The 24,193-nt window shown below is 39.2% G+C and overlaps 1 protein-coding gene across 2 annotated transcripts in view; it reads right to left on the minus strand.

Moving 5' to 3' along the window:
- Positions 1-24,193, minus strand: part of CERS6 (ceramide synthase 6) — a 131,660-nt gene that overhangs the window by 83,367 nt on the left and 24,100 nt on the right. For both annotated transcript variants that reach the window (XM_085323591.1, XM_085323581.1), the window contains exons 2-3: positions 2,967-3,072; positions 352-482 (exon numbers count right to left, since the gene is read on the minus strand). In XM_085323591.1, coding sequence (XP_085179717.1) covers positions 352-482; positions 2,967-3,072 — 237 coding nt within the window. The remainder of the gene's footprint in view (positions 1-351; positions 483-2,966; positions 3,073-24,193) is intronic.

Below are 24,193 nucleotides of genomic sequence, written 5' to 3' on the forward strand. Positions count from 1 at the left end.
TCTTTATTATTCCATTTCAGGTTTCTCTCAAATTGCACAGTTAAAGATTATGATGTATAGACAGTTTCCCACTGTTATATTAGGCTATTTTTCCTCAGAGAATCAGGCTGGTACCCTAACAGTATAGAATCACAACCACTTCATTTCTGAAAGCTTTTCATCATTGAAAGGACATGAAAATACAATTTGAATTCTTCAGGAGAAAGAGGATTGTTTACTCATTCAAGAAATTATTTTCTACCAATTTCTACCATTTTTCACTGATCCACAAAAATACCTGTTAGGGACAAAGGGAAAAACTGATGAGGATACAGGGTCAAAAACACTCAGAAAAAGAATGCAAATCCTTACATGCTCTCACAGAACTTCGTAAGAGTACTGGGCTTTTCCTGGTTGCGTCTTTGTCGAAACCAACGCTGAATGCTGCGTACATCCCAGTCCAGCTGCTTGGAGAGACCCTCCAGCCTCTTCTCATCTGGATGCTACAGAACAAAGAATGACAAAAATTATTTCTTTCTCCAATTAAAGTAACTGTACTTTAAATTTAGAACCACTGTAACCATCTGCTATGACTTAGATGTTGCCTGTCAGACACACGGATACATAGAAATAAAATGGTTTTCACAGAAATCTCTGCAGGCAAACCCATAACAAAATACACGTATARTGACTCCTATTAACATATAAGGACTACCTAATCTGAAATATTGTATTATTAGCTATTACTAATAAGAGACTTACGGGGGATAACAGGGAACAAAATCTTGCATAAAACTTGGAAAGTAGCGATAAGTATAGATTAAATGCCACACATTTCTCAAGCAACAGGGTTTACAAACCTCCCAATCCTCCCTTATGTGCTTTGTTAGTTCCATTCTCCTGCATAAATATTTTTGCCCTATTAACAAGTTGCAGTAGTGAAGATTGTTTGACTGACACGGAAAGAAGAGAATATATCCCATGTTTCTGCATGTTAATGTTACAGAATGAGGTTATTAAACAAAGTGACAACTTCAAAAGGAAAATCACCTTGGCAACAGGGAGAYAGATTTTTTTTCCACAAAATTAGCTATACACATATGCTATATGAGTTGTTCTCAAAAGCAGCAAATGCAGGATTCTCATTCCCTTAGAGCATCAGTGCTCTGCAAATTAGTGCATAGGTACAGCAAAATAAAATTAAACTATCCTTGATAGTTTATATATAGAAGAGTGGTACAGGCCACATTTCACATTGCACAGCAGTTCTGCATGTACTGTGTGAGAGCTATTTAGGTATTTCTCCTGCTCGCATTTTTTAAAGAAACAGGAAAAGTCTTCGGACAGCCTATTTTCTAGAGGATTAGTTTTATTCCTGTAAATCAGTTAGATACTGTGAATAAGACAAGAGCTCCCACAATAAAGACGTTGTTAGAAGTTTTCCTTCTACAGTCCCCTARGAGTCTACAGATTAATCAATTTGCAGTAAAATCTTCTTCAGGCTAAGTTTGACATACCAGTCTCCAGGAAGAAAGATAGGAAAGAAAGAGAAAAGGATGAGATAGGAAAAGGGGAAGTATTTCCCCTCCCTTCTCATAAAAGTATGTTTAGTTAACCAAAGTAGTCACTTGTTTTTCAATGGAAAATTAAGAAAAGTCACTCTCAGTGACGTTAGATAAATAACTAGTGTAATTACTGGAAGCTTAACTAGACAGAATTGTTATATGGGACTCAAAATATGGCTTCTAGCTAAATTGGCCAGTTTCTTTTTGAGTGGCTACCAGACAGCCCAGCAACCTCTTGCAAGAAATTATCTGATTTCCTTTGGAGCTTTTCCCATTCTTCTCCTTGCTCTGGTTGGGGGAAGATGTGTGTAACTCATGATATGACTCACAGGAGTTAGACGACTTCATACACACTCTATATGAGACTAGCAGATCCTGCAAGGAAAAAAAATCTCTTTCTTGCTCCAGTCAAGTCTGGGAGAGATCAGGATCACCAGGAATCCTAATCAGGATCAGAACAGGAATAGGGCAGAAGGCAAGCAAAAAGGCTGTCCTGGGTAGGACATATAAGCAAGAGATTACCATCTATGGCATATTTCACTGTCCTCCTAACACTGAAACCAATTTTGTCCTCTGTGATTCTAATACACCTCTGGAACTTCAGGCTAACGCTTTTATTGTGATGTGTTCAGCTGCAGCCTGAAGCAGAGGTGGGAAAGAGAAGTTGTTGCAATATTTAGGCCTCAGTAGGCCTTTGTGCTACAAAGGCACTGCCTGMTGAGGTCTTTAAGAGTAGCACAGGACCACCAGATTACTGTTCTACTCTCACTGCTCAATGCTATGGGGAAATACTAGTAGCCTCAAAAGCACCGTCAGGATGGCATTGTAAAGGTTTAGTTTATGTTCGCACACAGTGAGAAATGTACAGACAGAGACACAAGTAGCAGTGAAAAACTGACATTTTCCACAGAAAAATTTGCAAGCTCTAACACACTACTTAGTCAAAACTCCCACTTCTCAAGCTTTTTCTCCCTCTTTCAAATGGCATTCATCACATCACAAGCAGTCAGGATGTCAGCAAACCACCAGTGTCTGCATTCAAGTAGTTGCCCTTGAAGGGGCTTTAAAGCTTCACAGAAAACACAGTAAAGCCAATCTTATTAGCTCACAACTCACTCTTTGTTCAAAACACAATGATTTTTGTGGAAATTTCTGAAAGTCAGGAATAAAAAAAAAAAGTGACTATATGGCACCTGCGAAGTGTTTCTATATCAGCTTTTTTTTGATTAAAAGCTTACAGGATACATCATGAAGGGATGTGCAACTGCTCACGTTAGCATGCCAGCTACAATCTTGACATTCGCATTTTTTGATTTTAGCTGCAAAAATGCCGCACTGTGTTTAGCAGATAGTTTTATTTTGTTCAGACCTATTCTATAGCACCATGTCCCACTTTAGAAGGTAAATGTCTTAGGTAAATACCTTTGTAATGGCTGTGAAAACTTTTTCCAGAATAGCATTGGGCTGAGCTTTCTGTGGTCCGTTGGCTTGGACTTTAAGGCCTAAGGCACATGGTTTAGCAATGAACCTACAAGAAAAAAAAAGATGAAAAAAAGAAAATAAGTGAAATCCTTCAGTTTTATACTTCATTACTGTTACCAATCAGTGACATGTGGTAAATGTGCAAATACTGTAACTCTGCCAACAATAGCTTGCCCAACAGTCCAAAAGCAAGTTCATACAGGCAATTATATCATAGAATAAGTAACACTACTTTGAAGTATGAAGGTTCTCAACAGAGCTCATGAAATGGAGGATTACTATTATGTTGTTTAAAAAAAAAAAAAAAAAAAGGCAGATGAAGCAAAAGCATGAGAGGAATGCCTCCTAGAAAAGCATCACCTAATGAAATGAGTAGGGCATCTGGCATAGGTGAGAAGCACAAAATATTCTCTTCCAAACAGAGTCTCTTTCATAGATCAGTCTCCAGAGTTGCTATTGCCCAAAGACTACATTTGCACAGTGGAAATTCAAACAACGTCTTCAACATTAGCAACCATTGAAGCTGCCTAGTCAATACAATTTTGTAAACACCGGATAGCTCAAGTTGTGTTAAGCCATACCCAAACACTTTGCTTGTGAAATAAAACTTTTCTGCTAAAGCATGAGTCTGTCCCACATCCAAATACCAATCACTAATTTCACCCAATTTATAGATCAGATATCTGATACATTTCTGAGATGTATAGAGCTTTCATTCAAAGGCAATCATTCCATCAATTAAAAACTGAACTATTTGCAATTTTGAGTCTAACTCCCTGATATGTAGCTATATATAGAAGCTATAAAAGCTACAAAATCTATGAAGGAATCACATTCATACATGATCTGCAAAGGAATAATTCCCATTACATCTATAGCACGAAAGGTGCTAGCCTCTTTGCCACAGCAAACCACATGCACTTCTTCACAGGCCTATGACCTGGGTACTTCAAAAATTAATTTTGGATTGAACTCAGCAATACATTTGAAAACAAAGGGGAAGAYGTTCCAAGAGGATCACACTAGTATTAATTTATGCTCATAAGATGCAACTACTGTAAAGAGTCTYGTTGTGAAACACGCACAGTAAAATTTGATTTGGATTACTTCAGGAAACTGCCTAAATAAACTATGTTTCATTATTCTTTAAATTCTGTAAATTCTTTAGGCTCAGGCTTATCTTTTTGTTCTCTGTTTCTGTAGTGTCAAAATTAATTGGACTCTACCATAGTTACAGCTGGAAGGAAATGAGAGTAAAAAGTTTGTACTAACTTCTAACAGGTGATAGTGGTAGTAGTAGTAACCGAAGTGAAAACTGGATCCCATCATCCTCTGAAAACCATTCAGGTTCCCAGGCCTCTAGCACCTTTGAACTAAATAATTCTTAATTTCACTTCAAAGACTATGTAATTTTCTAAGATTGCATTCACCATAGCAACAGAAGCAAAAAACAAAGAAGTAGTTCTATATTAATCCACATGAATCTGACCACAAGCTCTTAATAAATTAGGGAATTCTTATCCATACTCAAGCACCATTTTAAGCCATTTTTTGAGCTGCAACTGCTGTTTCTGTTAACTGTAACACAGTACAGCTGATTAAAAGAAGCAAGTATTACACACTATTACAGTGGTCACAGCAATAATGTTTGCTAAAGAAATATGGCTGATACCAGATTGTGACCTAACTTTTCACAGGTTTACAACTTTACAGAACAAGCATCCTGTAAAAAATAAATAGATAAGCCAGAAAAAAATCTACATTTAGAATACACTGTTTACATTTACACTCACATGATGCTTTCATAAGCAATTTTTCCAAGGAAACATTCTTGATGCGTTGCTGTAACGTTCTTATCCAAGAGCTAATCCTAAATCTTGAGGACATTTGGGTGACCGTTGGCAGAGGGGGGGAAAGAGAGTCACATCTGAAGATACCTGCAGTATGATCAGTGAATTTATCATTTGATCCTTGTATCTTATAAGAGAAAATACTTATACTCCATAGAATCATACTCCATAAAAGCTTGGTCACAATCTGCATCAGCTGCAGATTCTAACCACACTGCTACCACCATAGCATCAACCACATCGATGCCACTGTATCAGGTCTACATTTCCCACTTTGGGACATGGTGCTTTCACTGCTGAGTCTATTTTTCTGCTTATAAACAACAAGTGTGTAAGCTTTATACTCATATGTAATACCTGAATACACCTAGAACTTGGTATATTACTTACAGTATAAGGGATATATAAAAACGGCTTATACTAAAATTAAAGAGAGAGTTTTTCATTTAATACAACAAAACAAAAGTATATTCTCTAGCTCAACATATACATAATCAAACCAGTGTTGGCCATTGCTGTTACCTGATAACAAACCAGATGCTGATGAAGACGCTAACATGGTGACTACTGTAAAAGAGTCTCAGACACAGATGGAGTTCACAGAAGCAATAAAAATGCAGGTAGAGTTTTATTTCAGAAATACATTTTTTAATTCTGGTCTAAGGACCTGTCAGAACCTTCTAGCCAAGAAACAGAGGGACTGAGAATTTCGGAATCTATGTTTGTATCTCGTACTAAAAAAATTGAAAAAAAAAAAAAACCCTCCAGTCATTACCATTAAATACATCCATCTAATTTCCTGCAGAGAAGGCAACAAAGTCAGAAAAAAGAAAAGTTTGAGACAGACAGTAGAGGGAATGTCAATCAGTGTTCAAGCTAATTCTACAAAGCGCTTCAAACACTTATAAATAGAGACAACATAGAGAAGTGCTGCAGGTAGAATAAAATAAATAAAAAATGAAAGACAACTCCACCACTTTCATGCCTTCACACAGGAATCCAAGCTCAGCCTTTGTTATCAACAGCAACATCAAGAAACATTCACTAAATAAATATAAAAGAAGATAAAAAATATTTAGATTGATTTTTCTAGTCACTTGCAAAGTCAGTACCCTTTGAAGTAAAACTTGATGGTGTGTGTGAACATGCGCACATATGTATGCGCAAAAGCCATCTTTCAACTTCTTTTTTCCTTTTGCTGAGTGAAGGAATGAGACAGCTATGAAATAACAGCACTTCAATAGCAAGGGAGTTCTCTGAACATACTAATTTTAAAAAAAATACACCTCAAATGCAAAAAATGTAAATTCAATTTGTAAAAGTCAAAAGCAGRTGGAAAAAGTCACAGCCAGTAAAATTCTACAAGGTGCAAGTGCAACCAGCCTCATGCTGAGCTGATTTTCATTTAAGTCTAAGCAAACAAGATGAGAAATACATTCTTAAAATGACATGTTATCTTGCTAATGAACAGCCTGGCTAAGTACAGGAGAAAGGACAGATACAGTGTTTGTCTAGATTTTAAAAAGAGAAAGAGGTCCCAATATCGATGTTATACGTATTATTTAAACTGAAATACAAACTGAAATACATCTTCTACTTCAATTTTGTATTTTCTAACTAGCAAAATAATTTTTTCTGCTGTTGCTGCTTTTGAAAAAAGCTTTAAAAATACCACAAAAAATTATGAACAGAATTCTCATCAACAGTTTTCTTAATAATTTTAATAGATTCATAAATGAAGCAAAACTGAATTCATGTTTGACATCATATAAACRGTGAGTGTTTTGCCAAACACTGTTTCTTAAAAGCATATTCATTTTTTCCATTTTTACAAACTGTGCTATTCAATTCTCTAAACAGTCTTACTGAAACCTATGGGACTATTTATTGCATAAGGTATTGCAATTAAGAGGAAAGAAATATTGGGTAAGAGTAAAGAGAGCAGAACTGAATATATTACTAGCTTTGCTCTTTAATACATGTAAATCTAAACAAACTCCACATCAGTATCTCTGTTAAACTGATTTCAGTTAAGCCAAAATTACATAAAAATTAAAGAACAGGTATTTTTGCCAAATGTAGCCCCATCTATTCTGGATCTCAAAAGATCTAGAGAAGAAAAAACAAAAATAACAAGGGAATTAAAATTAGAATTTAAGAATCTTTTTAAAGGCAACTTCCTCATTCAGATTTTAAAGCTACATTTAATTGGGGAACAAGAACAAAAAACCAACAACAACAACAAAAAAAAACACCCACAGACAACCAGTTCATGTAACACAGGTTATTGCAGAGTATCTAAGGGGAGCTTTCACATGCCAATAAATACTGTCCTGTTTAAAATATGTAAGTATTTATACATATTGTATAACACCTGAAGGCAGTCACTGATTTGCATTTTGAATTCTATGTATACTTCTCAACTCAACTATTTACAATAGTGAGCGAGAGCAAAAGCAAGGCCTCATACTCCACTCCATGCTTGGAAATCAGTTCTCCTCCATGATGGGCTCAAGAAACCAGCAAAATAACACCCCTCAGCAGACCATAAACAAGGAGCAGTGCTTCACCAGAAGTATGTAAATTCAATTAAGAACAACTACCATTTTTAGTTTCCCCTTTGCCCTTTAGCAAGTGCCAAGTAGTTGAACACAGCTGCGATTACAAGAGAGAGAGAAACAAGGTGAAATTAAAAAAAGGAAGGAAAGGAAGAGAGGGACACAGGAATGGGAGGTTAAATACTAGTTCTGCACAATTTACTCTGTACCAATTATAATGGACACAATGCTGTCTAAAGAGAGAATTCCCTCCTTCAATCCCAATTACAAAGAAAACACCTACTCCTCAGATCCATCTGAAGCCATTCCCTCTGCCCTACACCAGGTATACTAGTTTCTCATACCCATAAAATCACAGATTAGAAATATGCTGGCTCCGCACTCTAGACACCCCACACCCTGCAAAAGCTTCTCTTTAGAAATACCAATGGGTGAGATACTTAGTGAGCACAAAGCATCATGGACACATCAGCTGAAAAATTAACACAGCTAAAAAAGCCTTTAATGAAAGACTAAGGGAAATGCCTCCACYGATTCACACAGTTGTTTCTACTCTCTACTATTTCCTTTATCGGRTGTCTGAGGCTCAGTAAGTAACTGCGCTGACCCTTGTAGCTTACCACTCTTCAGCTCCATGTATTACATTATACAGAACTGTCTAGAAATGTTAGTGTCGACTACAGTTATCCTTTGAGGCTGGCAGTCATCAGCACTAGCAAAGTCTGCATTTAATAAATAATTTTAAAAAGTACTAAGTTAAGGAGATGGAGAAAAGGATTTTTTTTGGTAATTCTCTGCACATAATGCACAATAAAATCTCTTTACACTACACAAAAAGATTGGATGCCCACACTGAAATAATTCCTCTTTAACTATCAGTAAGCATGATTCTCGATCACTTCTTGGACACGCATGGCACAGAGGTGCCTTTGGCTGAGGACAGTCACATACTCCTAAACACTCACAAGTGGCCTGCTAAAGTAGGAGGCCAAACAAATAGCTTGGCTCAAACACAAACAGGTGAACTCTCTGTAGGGAGGCACACAAAAGCAAAAGATGATCTGTGGGTGAAAAATAGTATAAAAAATAAATAATTACAAAAAAGGTAAGGTGTGCTATTTGCTGTGGATCCTTTCAGGGACTAACACACATCTCTCCTTCAGTCATCTGGGGCAAATGCAACCATGCCACTGAAAGGTACATCAAGATCCTTGCCACAAACTGAATACAAGTAAGTATTATGTACTTACTTGTATGCCATGATATATCTTTGGGTTCTATGAAGATGAGAAATTCCTTCATTAAACCAGTCAAGACACTGGAAATGTGTCTGTAGAGCCCCCCTGCATCACCTTACTACACTGCTTCCATATTCACAGGTCATCTGACATTTATGAGGTGACCACAGTCACTCTTTGGCAAACCAGTGTTAGCAGTTTCTCAGCAGCTTAGAAGGTGTTCCACCTCAGCATAGCCTATAGCAGGTAAATAGCGATACCATTTTTTTTTTTAATAGCCTATAAGGGCTTTTTAATCAGGGCTGTAGAATATATTAATCTGACTGAGCTAATGAATATTTAATTCATGTAATTAAAAATACATTTTTAAATGTACAGGGAGAAATAAAGAAAATACTCAATAGCTTGTCCTAAATATTCAATTTAGGAAATATCAGTCTTAAAGTAAYTGCAAATGTTAGTTGACAAATGATATATGTTAACTAGTTCAAAGCAGGTTTGGATTCCTTTCCACTGCCTTTTAAGTGATAAAACTGTACTATTTCATAACACTTATTTGTCAATAACACTTATTTGCTCTATTAGAATCTCATTTCATTTCACTAAAACTCTATCAGAATCAAGAGTAAGAATCAAGAGACTGAAAACCACAAAATTTTCTTCATTTTTAATGAAACCATAAGCTTAAAAACAAGCAAACAGACTCCACACATATCGCACAAACTGTTAAAAAGAGGACCCAGAAAAGGGGATAGGCAAAATAAACAAGAATTCTGCTGCAGATTTTCATACAACTTTTCTGCTGTGAAAGGATGACATCTTACTATCTATTCCTTGATTTTACTCTACTGGCCTAACTGGCCTCCAATAAAAGTTACTGAACTCAGACCCAACTAGTTTTACAAAAGGATAAGGACACAATTATACATTCAAGAAAATCTAAATCAAGATTATATCTTTTGCTGTAGATGAAAAATGTGGTTTTAAACCTCTGCACTTAAACCTAAAATAAATCATTGTTGCAAGGGAGGGAACTAAAAGAAGTCTTTAATTAGAGTTCAAATCCAGGAATCACTGCCAACAAAATATGCTTAGAATTTTTTTATTTACATACTTCTCCTATCAGATGATGAAGTTGTCTTTCCAGTGACATGCAATACTTTTTGAATGTTGTGGCATGTCAAGAAATTTTAGAAAAGATGTTCAATTTTTAATTTAAATCTTTCAAAATAACTGTGCTGAGACAAGTGACCTGTTTCACAACCTGGAGATATTTCCCAGGGGTTGCAGACAAAGATTGAATTCTTTTCAGTTTCTGACCTGCTAGTGTCATTTCTTARTTTTGCATGAACCCTCTTCATGTTTCTCTTGAGTCTTATTAAAGCAATGACTTTTTCTTCTTTGTCTAGATGTAACAAATTTTAAGGGCTAACAGCCTCCAAAAATTTTTCTTCCTACAAACTACACAACACTTTCTCTGAGGTGTTTCAAGCACAGAAAGCATTCTTTTCCCCCTCATTTACCACTTTGCTTTGTGACTAACTTTGGTGTGGAAGCACACTCACAAATTTTCATCAGTGCAAGTGAAAAAAAAAATACTAAGCTAGTGCACTTGTCATTTGTTAAGTCCGTTTGTTGACCGTAACTTGAACCATTTCATTTTGTCTTTCATTTTCGTTATTGATAGGTCATATTATGGGCCAAAGATCAAGATTAACAGCCTCTTATTCCTGACCAAATCTCCTGACAAACAATCTGTATTCCTGGTACCTCAGTCTAGCACAAAGCATCTGCACAAAAATCACTCTGTGACAGCTCCTATATGATTTGCGCAAATAGTCAAGCTTTCATGAAGCCATTAGGCAGAACCTGGTTACAAAGTCCCCATGAACTCTGAGCATATGCATTTGCGCCTTAGCCTTTCACACCCGAAAAATAGTAGAGGGAGTTCTCCACAAGTGCATGAGTAGAATTTGGATCTCCCCATCCTGTGCTGAGGGTGAATCTACACAGAGAAATCCAGGGAAATTAAGGTGAATCAGAAGTTTGCAGAGCACTTCTGATTGTAATGAACTCTAATTTGARCTTAGTGGTAAACTCTGATTACATACACCCAGCCGTCACAGTGAAGCTAGTAAAAAATTTCACTTGGATGAAGGTGCCGCATAGCACGTAAATGATTGCTGATGTTGCTAATGCCAACCAATTGCACGTACTATAACAAAAAATGAGCAAGATATTTATGCAAAGTAAATATTTCTGTCAAATCTCATTGTTTCTTATTAGTATATTTCTAAATATCAGGAAAGGGTATTACAAACACCTAAAATTCTCTCTATGCTAGAGAGGTGCCCAATTCAGCTTTGAAGAATCAGTCTTTTGAAAGACTGATGCAGAACAGATTTTCCCATCTCATCTACTTTATGCTCTCTAAACACAGATTATTCCAGAGATTTATGATTGAAACTATTTAACCTGTTAGCACATTGTGTACTGTTCTGAAACAGAAATTTAAGGATGAGTGACAGCAAAATAGATTTGTTTCTGAGCAGACATTCAACAGATTACTACTCCAACAGGTATAAAAATAGTTGCTAAATGCTTGTTATTTCTGTGCAGTTGATCTATCTGTTTTTGTTATTACTAATAAAAAGCAGAAAATCCTAACAGTCCTAGGACAAATTCAGCAGGTAGGTAGGCTAGTCACTTCTGTATACTTACCCCAGCACTGATTTTGGCTTTATATTTCTCAATACTTTCAACTATGGAAGAAACACMATGTTAGAACGTCTCAGCTACCAGCATGAACTCTAACTCAGTTAATATGATTAACAATCATGTTAGATTATGTTTATACAGAAAAGTCAGGTTCACTGAAACTTGTTGGCTGAGTTGGGAAAGGGGTCACAACTCTTGTAATGAAACCTTCCAAATGTGAGAACCTGCCTGCACAGACCAGCACCCCAGCGCACAGGTCAGCACGCCTGCAAGAGCCTTTGCTGCTGAACATTACGATAATCACCTCAGAGGTCAGCGTACAGCAGAGCTCAGCCAACTCTTTCAAGGAGCTATTCTCAACTCTTCCAAAACCACCTCAGAAAGCCATATATGCATATGCCTTTCATCTGAGAGGAATGATGCTATTTCTTCTGTTCTTAAGTGCCAGAGATACATTATCCATATATTCCACATCAGCATCATCATCTCATCACTTCCATCAAGTTATACAGACTAAGGACAATACTGTGGAACCCACACACATGTTATTAAAAARCAAAAGCGAAACAGCTTGCAGGAAAATTCAGCTTACTGAGTGAGATTTCATCTTTCTTTGTCTCAAATTATTAGAAAGCATTCGTGCTCACCTGTGGGGAAAAAAAAGAATAGGTGGAAAAAGCCTTAATTATTTTATTTCAAGATGTTAAAATCTTTTCATTAATGTTTTGACTGCAGAAATTTTCCCAATAAGCAAATACAGTTTTGGCCTTGGCATTTCTATGAAGTATTTTAACTTGTCCCCAARAAAAGGCTTTAAACAAAATCAAGAACTCCATCACAAATGTCCTGCTACCCTTTAAACGCAGAATTGGAAAGCTATTTGATATCCTTCATAACAAATGGCATTATTAATCCTTCATTACAAAAAAAACAAAGTACATACCCATCTGGCAGTAGAAAATATATCTATTATTGTACTTGGATTGCAGGGAGCACCACTGGTAGCAGCACAGAGGGGTAACGAGGGCTACTGGAACTAATGTCACGTCAAACAAGGAAGCACAGTCTGATGCTTCACTAAGAGCAGACGTTCGCTAAGATCTAATATGGACAGAATCCTGGAAGTTAGTGATGGCAGAAACCAATGTATTGCTACACTCCTGCTCTAACAGACTTGCTCCATCAGCCAGATACCCTCCGTAATGCTCGTCCCTAGTACTCAAGCAGTAAAGCAGCCCTGATAATGCTACTCCCATGCATTTCTTTTTTTTTTTTTTTGCCTTTTTAAAGAAAAAAAAAGGCCAAATCAAGTTTTTAATCATATTTTTTGTTTTTTTTTTTTTTCCTCTAATATATAGTTCTAGACACAGTTGTCATCAACAGGGAGGATGGTCATGTTCTAAAGTACAGTCTCTGATYAGAGGAGAGCAGATAATTAAACAGATTAGGGTCTTTCACACAAACTATCAGTGAGAAAATTCCATGCCAGGCAGGCAGCTGTCCCATAAATCCTTCTAAAAGAGTCACACAGAAAAGCTTTTGTTAAATATGCAAGCAGCAACTCAATGCAAAAACATGTCTACCACAATTGATCTTGCCAGAATTTGCACTTTCAGAACCGGGATGCAGCTGAGGTAACTCATCGTGCCACAGGAGCGAGCCAGCAGGACTGATTCCTTCTGGCTTCTCAGCCCTCCCACCACTACGAACCTAGAAAGATCATTGCTGCCTCTTCAAATCATTCAGGTTGTATTTCTCTGCCACTGAGCTTGTTACTCTTACACATGAAAGGAGAGCTTAAAAGTATAACCAGGTAAGAATCTCTGGAAACATTTTCCAACTTTTGCTTATTCAAGAACGGCATTTGTGCACCAGTTGTCTTTCTGCAGTAGCCAACCTCACTAATTCCAACTTTGCAGTGCTGGCCACAGCAGCAGTTTTAGCAAGCTGCCATGCATCTATTGCTGCTGTACAAACCCACTGCCCTGTAAATTCCTTATATTCAGGCCAAAAGGTATGCCAGTAAAGACTTCCACTAAYATTAAGGGCAATTTTGCATGAATGTCAAAGGCAAGAGTATTCTCCTCAGCTCAAAGTGGGATACAAAGGAAGGCTAAAGAATAGCTCCTGCTCATTAATATTTACACAGTAGGACTACTAACACATATACAAATTAGTTGCGTAAAACTGCTCCATCCCTGTTTGCAAGAATAATGCTCTGTTTTCTAAAAAGCACTAGGAATTTTTCAGCTAGGAAGCAGAGTGCCCTRTAAGTTCATCACATTCTCCTAGCAAAACAGCATTAAGTATTTTTCATATTTGGATGCTGTATAAGTAAAGAATAGCTTCACATAAATCTCTCTTACAGAAGAAAATCTAGCTGTAGAAATCTGCTTGGGGACAATAAAGTGCCCAACGGTTTCAGTCCAAAAGTATTTTCACAAGAAAAATTAAATTTTATTCAACAGTCTTCGTGAAAGGTAGCTGTAATATACATATATATATATATATACACACACACACACACATATATATATATATATATATATATAAAGAATTTAATAGGTATGTTTTGGCTTGCAGGCTTACTAGTTAGTGCAGCGCTAACATGCATCCCATTTTAAGTAAAAAAAAGATAAGGTAACCTCACCACTTAGTAGCAGAATTACAAAATGGTTAGTCTGATAGAGTTATTTTTTCAAGGTTCTCCTCATAATTCTGAGGTGGTTTAAGTAACAGCATGTCTGACACGACTGACCCATACTGTTCTATTATTGTAAAAAATTTTTTGCAGTGGATTTCTCACATTTAAGTTCTCCTGTTTTCTTTTTCCTTGAGTGAACACTTGTCTCTTAAAATAAATAAATAAATAAATAAAWMATATTTCCACACCATGCAAACTCAAAAATACCGTCCTCCTCCCAAGATTTTACTCTAATCACATAACCCGCGACCAGTAAGGTACATTTGGTCTGAGCTACCTTTTCATGCCTGCCTGCAAGACTCCATTGCAACCTACAGGCCAGACCCCCAGTTACCAGTGTCCCTGACTCCATCCCACACACATCCAAACCCATTTGCTTCACTGAGCCAGCCAAGAACAATTTAATGCCTTCTCTTGTGAGTGGAGAGATTACAAACAAGTCTATCACAAGATGTAGATTAATTCATAACTGAACACACTGGGTGTTCAGCCACTGATACAAGAACACTTCAGCACAATCACTGTCAGCAAAACATAGGTCATTTGTTCAGCTAATAAGTTATTACAGAAATGGGGCACAAACCTAAGCCAACAGATTACAARCAAAAGTCACTTTGGCCCACCTTTTCCAAGGTTTTTAAAAAATATTTTAAAAAATACATAAAGATACAAGTATTTCAGTAACTTTGGGGGATCAAAGAACTGAATTGTGAAAGAACTGCATGTTCCATATTTATAACAGAACTCTCTCCAGAATAGCAAGAAGAACTGTACGAATGTAGAGAAAGGTCACAAATAAGTATTTTTGCAGCCAGCTGTCTAATGCTTTCTTTCTTTGTAATGTCTAAAAATAAAGAGTTTAGTCACTCTGTAACTTTCCAAGCACAGATTAGACATAGGAGGAAGGGAAGGGGAGATGCATTCCAGTCCCACACAACTCTTAACCAGTGCCTCCTGCCAGCAGACCTTAGCTAGCATTACTAAGGCTGTAAAAGGTATGGATGCTAACRTATCATATGCATCACTCTTACTCTTTTTACATATGGTAAATTCAGGACACACAAGTCAGAGTCAGTGGTAAAACCCAGGTCTCCAAAATTCTACTGCTTAAAGCACAGATGAAAGTACTCTCCAAAACCTCTAACAAGCTAGAGGTCAGGGAYTTCCTAGACCAAAGAAGATATCTTTGCATACAGCAGTTTCCGGAGAGCTCCCCCAACACCAAGCTTCACTGGTACCCCTCTGAGCCCGTGCAAACTTTCACCGTGCTGGGGCAGAGTTMCCTTGCTTTGAACCTGTCACCGTCTAGTTTTATACATTTTATAMAAGAAATAAAAATCAGAAATCCAAATGAACAATCAATCCAAGTCCATCCTTTCCATGTCGTTTATGCCTCTATAGCTGTCTCTTATTCCCCTCTGCCACCTCTCGAAATACARAGCTGATATACACCATAATAATGGATCTCTTCTTGCAAGTCTAGGACAGGCCAAAGGAGGAGAGCCAGCTAGAAAGTATCACACAGCCAAAATGGGATTAAATGACGGACAGAGGAAAGGGCAGGAAGAGAGCACTAAGAGAAAGTGAAGGTTGCTGATTTAATTTTTAAATCACAGTAGGTCATCCTGACACAATTCTGTTTTAGGCCTTAAGAGTCCTGCCATATCGCTTTATCTTTTACATTGGTCACACTTTCAGTATGTGAGCAAGAAAAGAATCTCTATGAGCAATACCTTGTCTACATGAAAGCTGTAGCCAAAGCATACCAAGGCTGGCCTCTATCTGCCCCTCAGCGTGTAACCACACTCTTAATGCAGCTCTCATTCATTCTCCAAAGCAGCTCCCAACACAGAAAAAGAAGCTGTAGTTATTATCATTTGGAAATGACCCAAAAGCTACCAAGTGGCTCAAATCAACTGTCCAAAGAAGTAAAAGCCTCAGTAATCATTCTGATAAATAACTTAACTTTGCCCACTAGAAAGGCAATGATACTCCTCCATAGTACTTTGTAATAGTTCCTAGCCTGGTTATTAAGTGATAGCTCATCATATCAAGCTTTCTTATATTCTAATTTATTTTTCTTATTCCAGTCTATTTCCTATTTATTAGCATGAGAAAATAACAGAGGATGTAGTTAAAAACCTCTAGTGAACACTGATTTCAACAGTTATCAGTCCCTCTGACACTATCCTGAGAGACCGCAGCAAGTCACAGAAAACAACCTGACTGTTCAGCAGTACCCTTCCAGAGAACATTCAGGAGAGTCTGAATTGTTCAGCTGGAACAGGAACTCATCAAGTAACATCAAGTTGGTATGATCGTTTTGAAAGCAGAGTAGATATACTCAATGAAAGGATAAAAAGAAAAAAAAAGAAATTCAGTCCTCTGTGCCTTATGCATGACAGCTTGTTCATGATGAAAGAACTAGTTAAATTCCCATGCAAGGAAGTAGGAGTGTAAAATTCTTTACAGGCCACATGGTTTAAATTAGATAACTAACTTTCAGCACACAGAGCCAAACACAGCCTGCTAGCACAGTCTATTTGGCTCAAAGATCTCTCCGTTTGCCTTCTTTCCATGGGTTCTGCAACCAGCYCTTCAGCAAGCTCACGTGCTGCACGACCAGAAATGCCCAAACTCTTGCCACCTAGTAGAAATAAGCATTCAGCAAATGACCCAAGCTAGCCTGCATGATTTATAGGCATGCTCACTTTCAGTCTGAAAGAAATACAAACTTAAAGTTTCCAGAGAAAAGCACACAACACACTATGAAATTTTTAAATAACTGTATGCTTCCTCTCTGTTCCCTTGGAAGTTTGACTGGCTCCTCTATCATGAGTGGTCTACCACAGTGAAGATGATGATTTAAATCAAGTACCTCACTCTTACTGACAAACTACTACTTTTGGTACAAATTCTATTTCTTCCTAAATCAAGAGGTATGATGTGTTTCAGGAACCTTTCTGCTCCAAGAAGAAAGCTCACTCTACGTCCTCCTTCTGGCGAAGGCTGTTCCCTTTAAAACGGGAACATGCCTCACAGTAGGGTGGTTATATTTCTGTAGGTATTAGAAACAGGGATGGCTGGTTTGACTTAGAGGTTACACTTTCATTCCAAAAGCTAGGTCACAAAATCATCAGATCTTTCAAAGTATCYTCAAGATGAACCAGTTTTTATCTTAGCATGTAAGTGTTAGGCACATAAAATTATCATAAAKGTATTCATATACATATATATGCATACATGTATGTGTGTGTGTATGAATATATATGCRTGCACATGTGCATGTGAAAAGAACCCCCCCCCCAAAAAAATCAAGCCATAAGACAAACAGATTCAACAGAAAAAAGGGTGTAAAAATGTTTACTATCAAAGTGAGATTTGCCATCTCGRGGACTCTAAAAACAGCTCAAACTTAAAACAGAAGCAATTAAAACAAAACCTACAGAGTCACTTCCACCCCATCAGAAAAAAAACAGTTCAGTTCTTGCATGTACACTGTCAAACTTCAGCGTACTGCCTGGCTACTCAACAAGAATTACAAACTTACTTCTTTTCAGATACTTTACACTAAATTAGAACAAACTTAACTGCTATAAAAATTGGCTCCTCAGCTTATTTCTGATTAGCTACCAAAAAGTGAAGATGTTCAGATATTCATAAAACCTATTTCTGAAGAAGCGTACAGTCAAACGATGCCATAAATTATTTTGACTCTCCCCCCCCCATTACGCTGAAAGGATTTAAGAAGGTAGACAATCCCGATTTTGCAATCGGAGTTTTACGATTAGTTCAGCTAAACCAGGAGAGGGCAGACTCTTACTGAGCCTTCACGACTTGCTTAAAACACTCGAACCACCCCAGGCAGCCGCCAGCAGCAGTCGTGCTCTCTCACCTGCCCCAGTCCGCGTTCATTCCCTCCCGCTACGCTGCCTGTAATGCAGCCACAGAAGTAGTGGTTTTGGGCTTTCAAGATGCTGAGAATTATCCCAGCCCACCTCCCAGAAAAAGCAAATAGTTTTTAGTGGGCTCAGTGACCTGCTCCAATCACACCTAGTGGCCAGAGAACCGCTAAGCTGATACACAGGCAGCCTCAGGAGCACAGCAACAGTATAGTCTGAGCTCAAAGTTAAGCCATCACAGGACTGTGCCCCTACTCTGCCTTGGAAGTCCAATTTATATGCGAAATAAGATCATTCTCACCTTCATACGGAAAAAAGGACAAAAAAAGCATTCCAGGGTACCTGTAATTCAAAATAGTTTCTTCCAGTTAGTTATTCTGGAAGCAGTGCTTCAACAAAAGATTCGTAAAAATRCATATATGAATGTTCACACCTGAAATATTTCTGGAGTAGCTGTTCTCAAAAACCAGCTCAGACTAACCCCTTTTGCAATCCATTTGCAATGTAATTTCTAACTGTGTCCTATGATCATAAAATACCATCCAGACTTATTAAAATATTCATAAAACAACAACAAAAAGAATTCAGTTCTCATCAGCTTTCTTGTATTTTTTTTTTATCTTCAACTTTCCTTTCTATTTCAAATTATTTCTGAAGAAAATGTTTGATGCACTCCTACCAGATTGCCACCTTGGCAGAGCGCTCTTGAGAAGCGGCAGAAGGTCAATCTAGAAATGCAACTGCTGCCCTCCAGCCACAAACCCAGCACACACAGACCTCCAGCTTCACCTACTGAGCTTCTGCAAGTACCATTATGTCAGGGAAGGGAGGAAGGGGCCACTAAAAACTCTATCAAAACAAAGGATATGTAGCAGTATTTGAAATTCTGAACCTTAGTTTTCAGTCGTCCATTTTGAGACTTACTCCACAAAGCAAAACCCACCATCACAGGCAAAGGATCAATAATTCTTCCACCCAAATTGCTCATAACACAGCTGACAGGCATCTCATTGTACTCCTAATGTGTGATAAACAATTAGTGATCAAACAAAGCAGTGAGAGAACAAATCCTATTAACAAATAATAGGATTTGCTTGTGGATCACCCAAATGCCACTTTGGAAATTATTCCCTTAACTGCTGTAGTCAGAAACACCAGATAGGAAGTCTTGGGACACATTCATGAGCTATACACAAGATTACCAGTCAAACCTGGGAGCTAACTACCTGAAAGCAATAGGGGTTTTGACAGGAAGCAGAATTGTTGCCTATGTCAAACAAAAGAAGAGAAATGTAACTCAGGTATCTGGGGTATTTATGGGTCCAAAGTGTAAATGGTTCACAGGAAAGCCTATTTGGTTTAGCAAAACACACCAGAAAAAGAAACCATAACAATCCTATTGGTGCTTTGTTTTTGCTTTTTGGCAGGGGCTCAGTACAAGATTTCTCTCAGCAACTTACACTGTCACTCTTCAAATGATCTTACAAGAGACACCTGGCACTAAATACATCATTCCTTGGTAGCATTACTATATAACCACCTACCCACCTCTATTAGCAGAGAAATAAAACAGGTTTAGGCAAGAGGGTATTTTTGGGAGCCTGGCACTTTGTAACATTGCCTATCTATGATGGCTGTTAGATACCACAAATAGTGATGCTGAGATAATAATAAAAGAGATGGCTTTTTTTTTTTCTTTTTAGAGTATGAAAATAAAGAGGAGACAATTTCTCAGTGCTGACAACCAGGTATGAGCACTCACCTGCCTTGGCAGGTCACAAAATACTGATCAAGTAATATTTAAAGCCTCCTTGTGTATTGCTAGATTTCCCCCCCCCCTTTTTTCTTTAACACACTGCAGCACATGCAGCCTGGGATAAAACCAGCTTCCACATGACACCACCCCATTACAGAGGAACTGGAACTTTGTCTTACTTGGTTTAGTATCTTCTATTCTATGTCTATGGAAACTAATAATCAAAGCATAGGAACCCACGTGATTTATAATCATGTCTCTAGAGAAGGGTTTTCAGGCAGAAATTCAAAAATATCAATTGTAGACAATGAAGACTGGTCATCAAGTCATCCTTTTACTTAGGAGTACAACTAAAAGGTCAATGGAAAAAACATTCTGCCTTTAAAATGAGCTGTGACCAGACAATCTGAGGGTATGGCTTCAGCAAAGGAGTAACTCGGATACACTTGAATGCATAGGTTATCTCAGCCCAAACATCAAAACTCAACCAGCAAAACTGTGAAACAAACAGGCTTCCTYGTTAGGGGTTACCTCTTTCCCGAGTGTTTAAAGCTTATACCATCGCTCTAAGTATTGCAGTAAATTGAGCGTTCTGGGTTCGCATGAGGAATTGTAAGAGTGTTTGGAGGATAAAGCATTAAAGTTACTTACATTGCACCTTCGTAAGTTACTCTGCCAACTCAAATAAAAGCAACACCCAATCTCTAACGCTGCTGCAATAACCTTGTGTAATGTTACTGAACCTGAATCGTCTGGTGGTGTATGCATGGGTACAGGAGGAAGAAAGGAGTAGATGAAACAGGATAAGGAAATGCTTAAGTAAGAATCATTGCAGAACAGATTTTGAAGACTCATTCATAAAGCCTGTTAGTCCGGGCTGGAAAGAGCATTTACAGCATACCAAACACTTCACCAATGCACTGTTAAGACACTTGGACTTCCCTGTACTTAAAAACATCCAGCATGCACATCAGTTAAATATCTGTAAAGTGCTTTAATCATGCAAAGATCTGTAATCACTGATAACACTTGATAATTACCGAATTTATATAGAACTACTGATCAAACTCGGCTTTCTACTCACAGTGAAATTACACATGGCGTCTATAACAGGATACACATAGAAATATCACAACCCTAGACTATAGCTCAGCATAACATCTTAGAGCTGGAATGAAAACATGAGATCAGCAGACAAAATGCTTCATACGGATATTCAGAGTGGTTTCTGTGATTAAGCAGCTCCTTTTAGCTCCCTGACTGCTGACAGTCACTTTTGTGATGTGTATGCCGATCATCATCCTTTTGAGAAATRGTACCGACACAGCTTGGCTCTCTAAGAGCCTGAATACTGTCTCTAGGCCTGCAGCCAGGAACATAAAAACAGAAAAGTCTCAGGAATATCCAAAACTACAGTTAAATCACAAGTTTTATTTTAGAAGASCAAATGGTGACAAAATTTCTCCATTGCAAGATCAGCTTTTACCTAGAGGAATAGCTTCTTAGCTTCAGAGAGAAGCACTCACAAAAACAAGGTGGGAGTGGAAGCTAGGCAGGGAAAAGCTGTTACACCAGCATAAGTTGTATGGCAGCAAGCAGAAGCTATCCCTTTTAAGGCCYAAGGCAGGCAAATATTGGTGACTGACATAAGCCTACTGAAGAGATGACCAATATCTGAGAAATTCCCACAAAGTTTACAGAACCTTCACCGGTTAGGGCAGAACACTTGCTTTGCTCATCCCCATGGCTGTGTTTYCTTCCTTGCAACTGCAAGCTTTATTAAACTCCTGATTGCTTCAAGAACGTCTAGTTGACAAGAATCAACACAGGAGCCAGAGCCATAGAAGACCAGAGCTCATGAGCAAATGGTGAGAAATTGCAAAACTGGGTGGATCTGTGCTCCAGCTCCATTGCCTACGTCACTAGGAGGCATAAGCTCAGGACAGGCCAAATGAAAAGCCAGGATGTAACTAGTGAGCACAGGTTTATATAATTTCCTGGATGCTGTTGCAGCCCTTTGGGCTGGATATGGTTTTCCTGTAGCAGATGGAAATGCTTCAGGAACAAACATAGTTATTAAGATACACAGAACAGTCAGTGAGCAACAGAACCCTGCCACTTCAGTTAGCAAAGAGCTTCCTGAAGGAATCCTTTCTGTGAGTAAGTGTTAGAAGGCAACCACATAAATATGTACTTAGCCACTGAATATCCCCCTTGAGCTATATGATGCAATGTAGAGCATGTTGAKGGTCAAAGCACGGGCCATTGGCCTGTCGTGGAATGCCCACACAGCAAACAAGAAACTGCTGCTACATTGCTAGTACTAAATCCCAGGTCTTCCACTGCTAAGTAAGAGAAGAAACAAAATAAATAACAATCAAAGAAGATTTCAAGGCCTTGGGCATGGTGGTCAAGGCTCTGGGAGTCCAGCTGGTCTTCTCATTGGTCTTGCTGATTAGGGGGAAGCATAGGAGGAGGAGCAGGAAGATTTTCCAAATCAACAACTGGCTATGCCACTGGTGTTGGCAACAGGGCTTTGGATTCTATGACCATGGAACATGGTTTGAAGACCAACAACTGGTGTGGAGAGATGGCATTCACCTCACCAAGTGGGGCACATTGGCCTTTGCAAACAGGTTAGCCAGCCTAGTAAAGAGGGCTTTAAACTAGGTAGGAGCGGGGGGGGGGGGGTGTCATACAGACAAGGGAGACAACAAAACACAAGTTGGGTTGGGGGGCCTCCAACGGGTGCATGCAGCTGGGGATGTGTTCGGGACATATCTACGGGGGACCCCCGTACACCCGTCCTGGGAAACCTGCAGGCATGACCACCTCTCCAAAATGTCTGTACACCAATGCATGCAGCAWGGGGAACAGACAGGAGGAGCTGGAGATCTGTGTGCAGTCACAGGGCCACGATCTCATTGCAGTCACAGAGACATGGTGGGATAGCTCACATGACTGGAATGCTGCCATGGATGGCTATGTGCTTTTTAGGAAAAACAGGCCAGGGAGGCGAGGTGGTGGAGCTGCTCTTTATGTGAGAGAGCAACTGGAATGCATCGAGCTCTGCCTAGGGGTGGAGGAGGAGTAGGCAGTCGAGAGCTTATGGGTAAAGATCAAAGGGCAGGCCAGCATGGGGGACACTCTTGTGGGTGTCTACTACAGGCCACCTGACCAGGAAGAGAAAGTTGATGAGGCCTTCTATAGGCAGCTGGAAGGAACCTTACGATCACAGGCCTTGGTTCTCATGGGGGACTTCAACCACCCTGACATCTGCTGGAAGGACTACACAGCAAGGCACCAACAGTCCAGGAGGCTCCTGCAATGCACTGATGATAACTTCTTGTGAAGGTTGGGGGCAGCGTTGGCTGCAGTGACCATGAGATGGTGAAGTTCAGGATCCTGCAGGAAAGAAGTAAGGCAACAAGCAGGATTGCAACCCTGGACTTCAGGAGAGCGGATCCGGGACTCTTCAGAGACCTAATTGGTGGAATCTCATGGGTTAAGGCCCTAGAAGGAAGCAGGGTCCAGGAGAGCTGGCTGCTATTCAAGCATCACTTCCTCCAAGCTCAAGAGCAGTGCATCCCTATGAGTAAGAAGTGCAGCAAAAGGGGCAGGAGACCTGCATGGGTGAGCAAGGAGCTCTTGGCCAAATTCAGACAGAAGAAGAAGGTACACAGAATGTGGAAGAGGGGACAGGCTACTTGGGAGGATTATAGGAATGCAGTCAGAGTATGTAGAGATGCAGCGAGGAAGGCTAAGGCCCAGTTGGAGTTGAGTCTGGCAAGGGATGTTAAGGGCAACAGGAAGGGCTTCTCCAAATACATCAACAGCAAGAGGAGGACTAGGGAAAATGTGGGCCCACTGCTGAATGGGGTGGGGGCCCTGGTGACAAGGGATACAGAGAAAGGCAGAATTACTGAATGCCGCCTTTGCTTCAGTCTTCACTGCTAAGGGCAGCCCTCAGGAATCCTGCAGCCTGGATGTGAGGGAGAAAGTCCGGAGAAGGGAAGACTTTCCTTTGGTTGAGGAGGAAAGGATTAGAGACCTTCTGGACAGGCTAGACATCCACAAATCCATGGGCCCGGATGGGATGCACCCACAGGTACTGAGGGAGCTGGCGGATGTTGTTGCCGCCAAGCCGCTCTCCATCATCTTTGAAAGGTCCTGGAGAACTGGAGAGGTGCCTGAGGACTGGAAGAAAGCCAGTGTCACTCCAGGCTTCAAGAAGGGCAAGAAGGAGGACCCAGGCAGCTACAGGCCGGTCAGCCTCACCTCCATCCCTAGAAAGGTGATGGACCAGCTCGTTCTGGATGTCATCTCCAGACATATGCCGGAAAAGAAGGTGATCAGAAGTAGCCAGCATGGATTCACCAAGGGGAAATCCTGCTTAACCAATCTGATAGCCTTCTCTGATGGAATGACTGGCTGGGTAGAT

Source organism: Rhea americana, unplaced genomic scaffold, assembly GCF_003343005.1.
Source record: "Rhea americana isolate MKP2758 unplaced genomic scaffold, rheAme1 scaffold_12, whole genome shotgun sequence".
NCBI lineage: Eukaryota > Metazoa > Chordata > Aves > Rheiformes > Rheidae > Rhea > Rhea americana.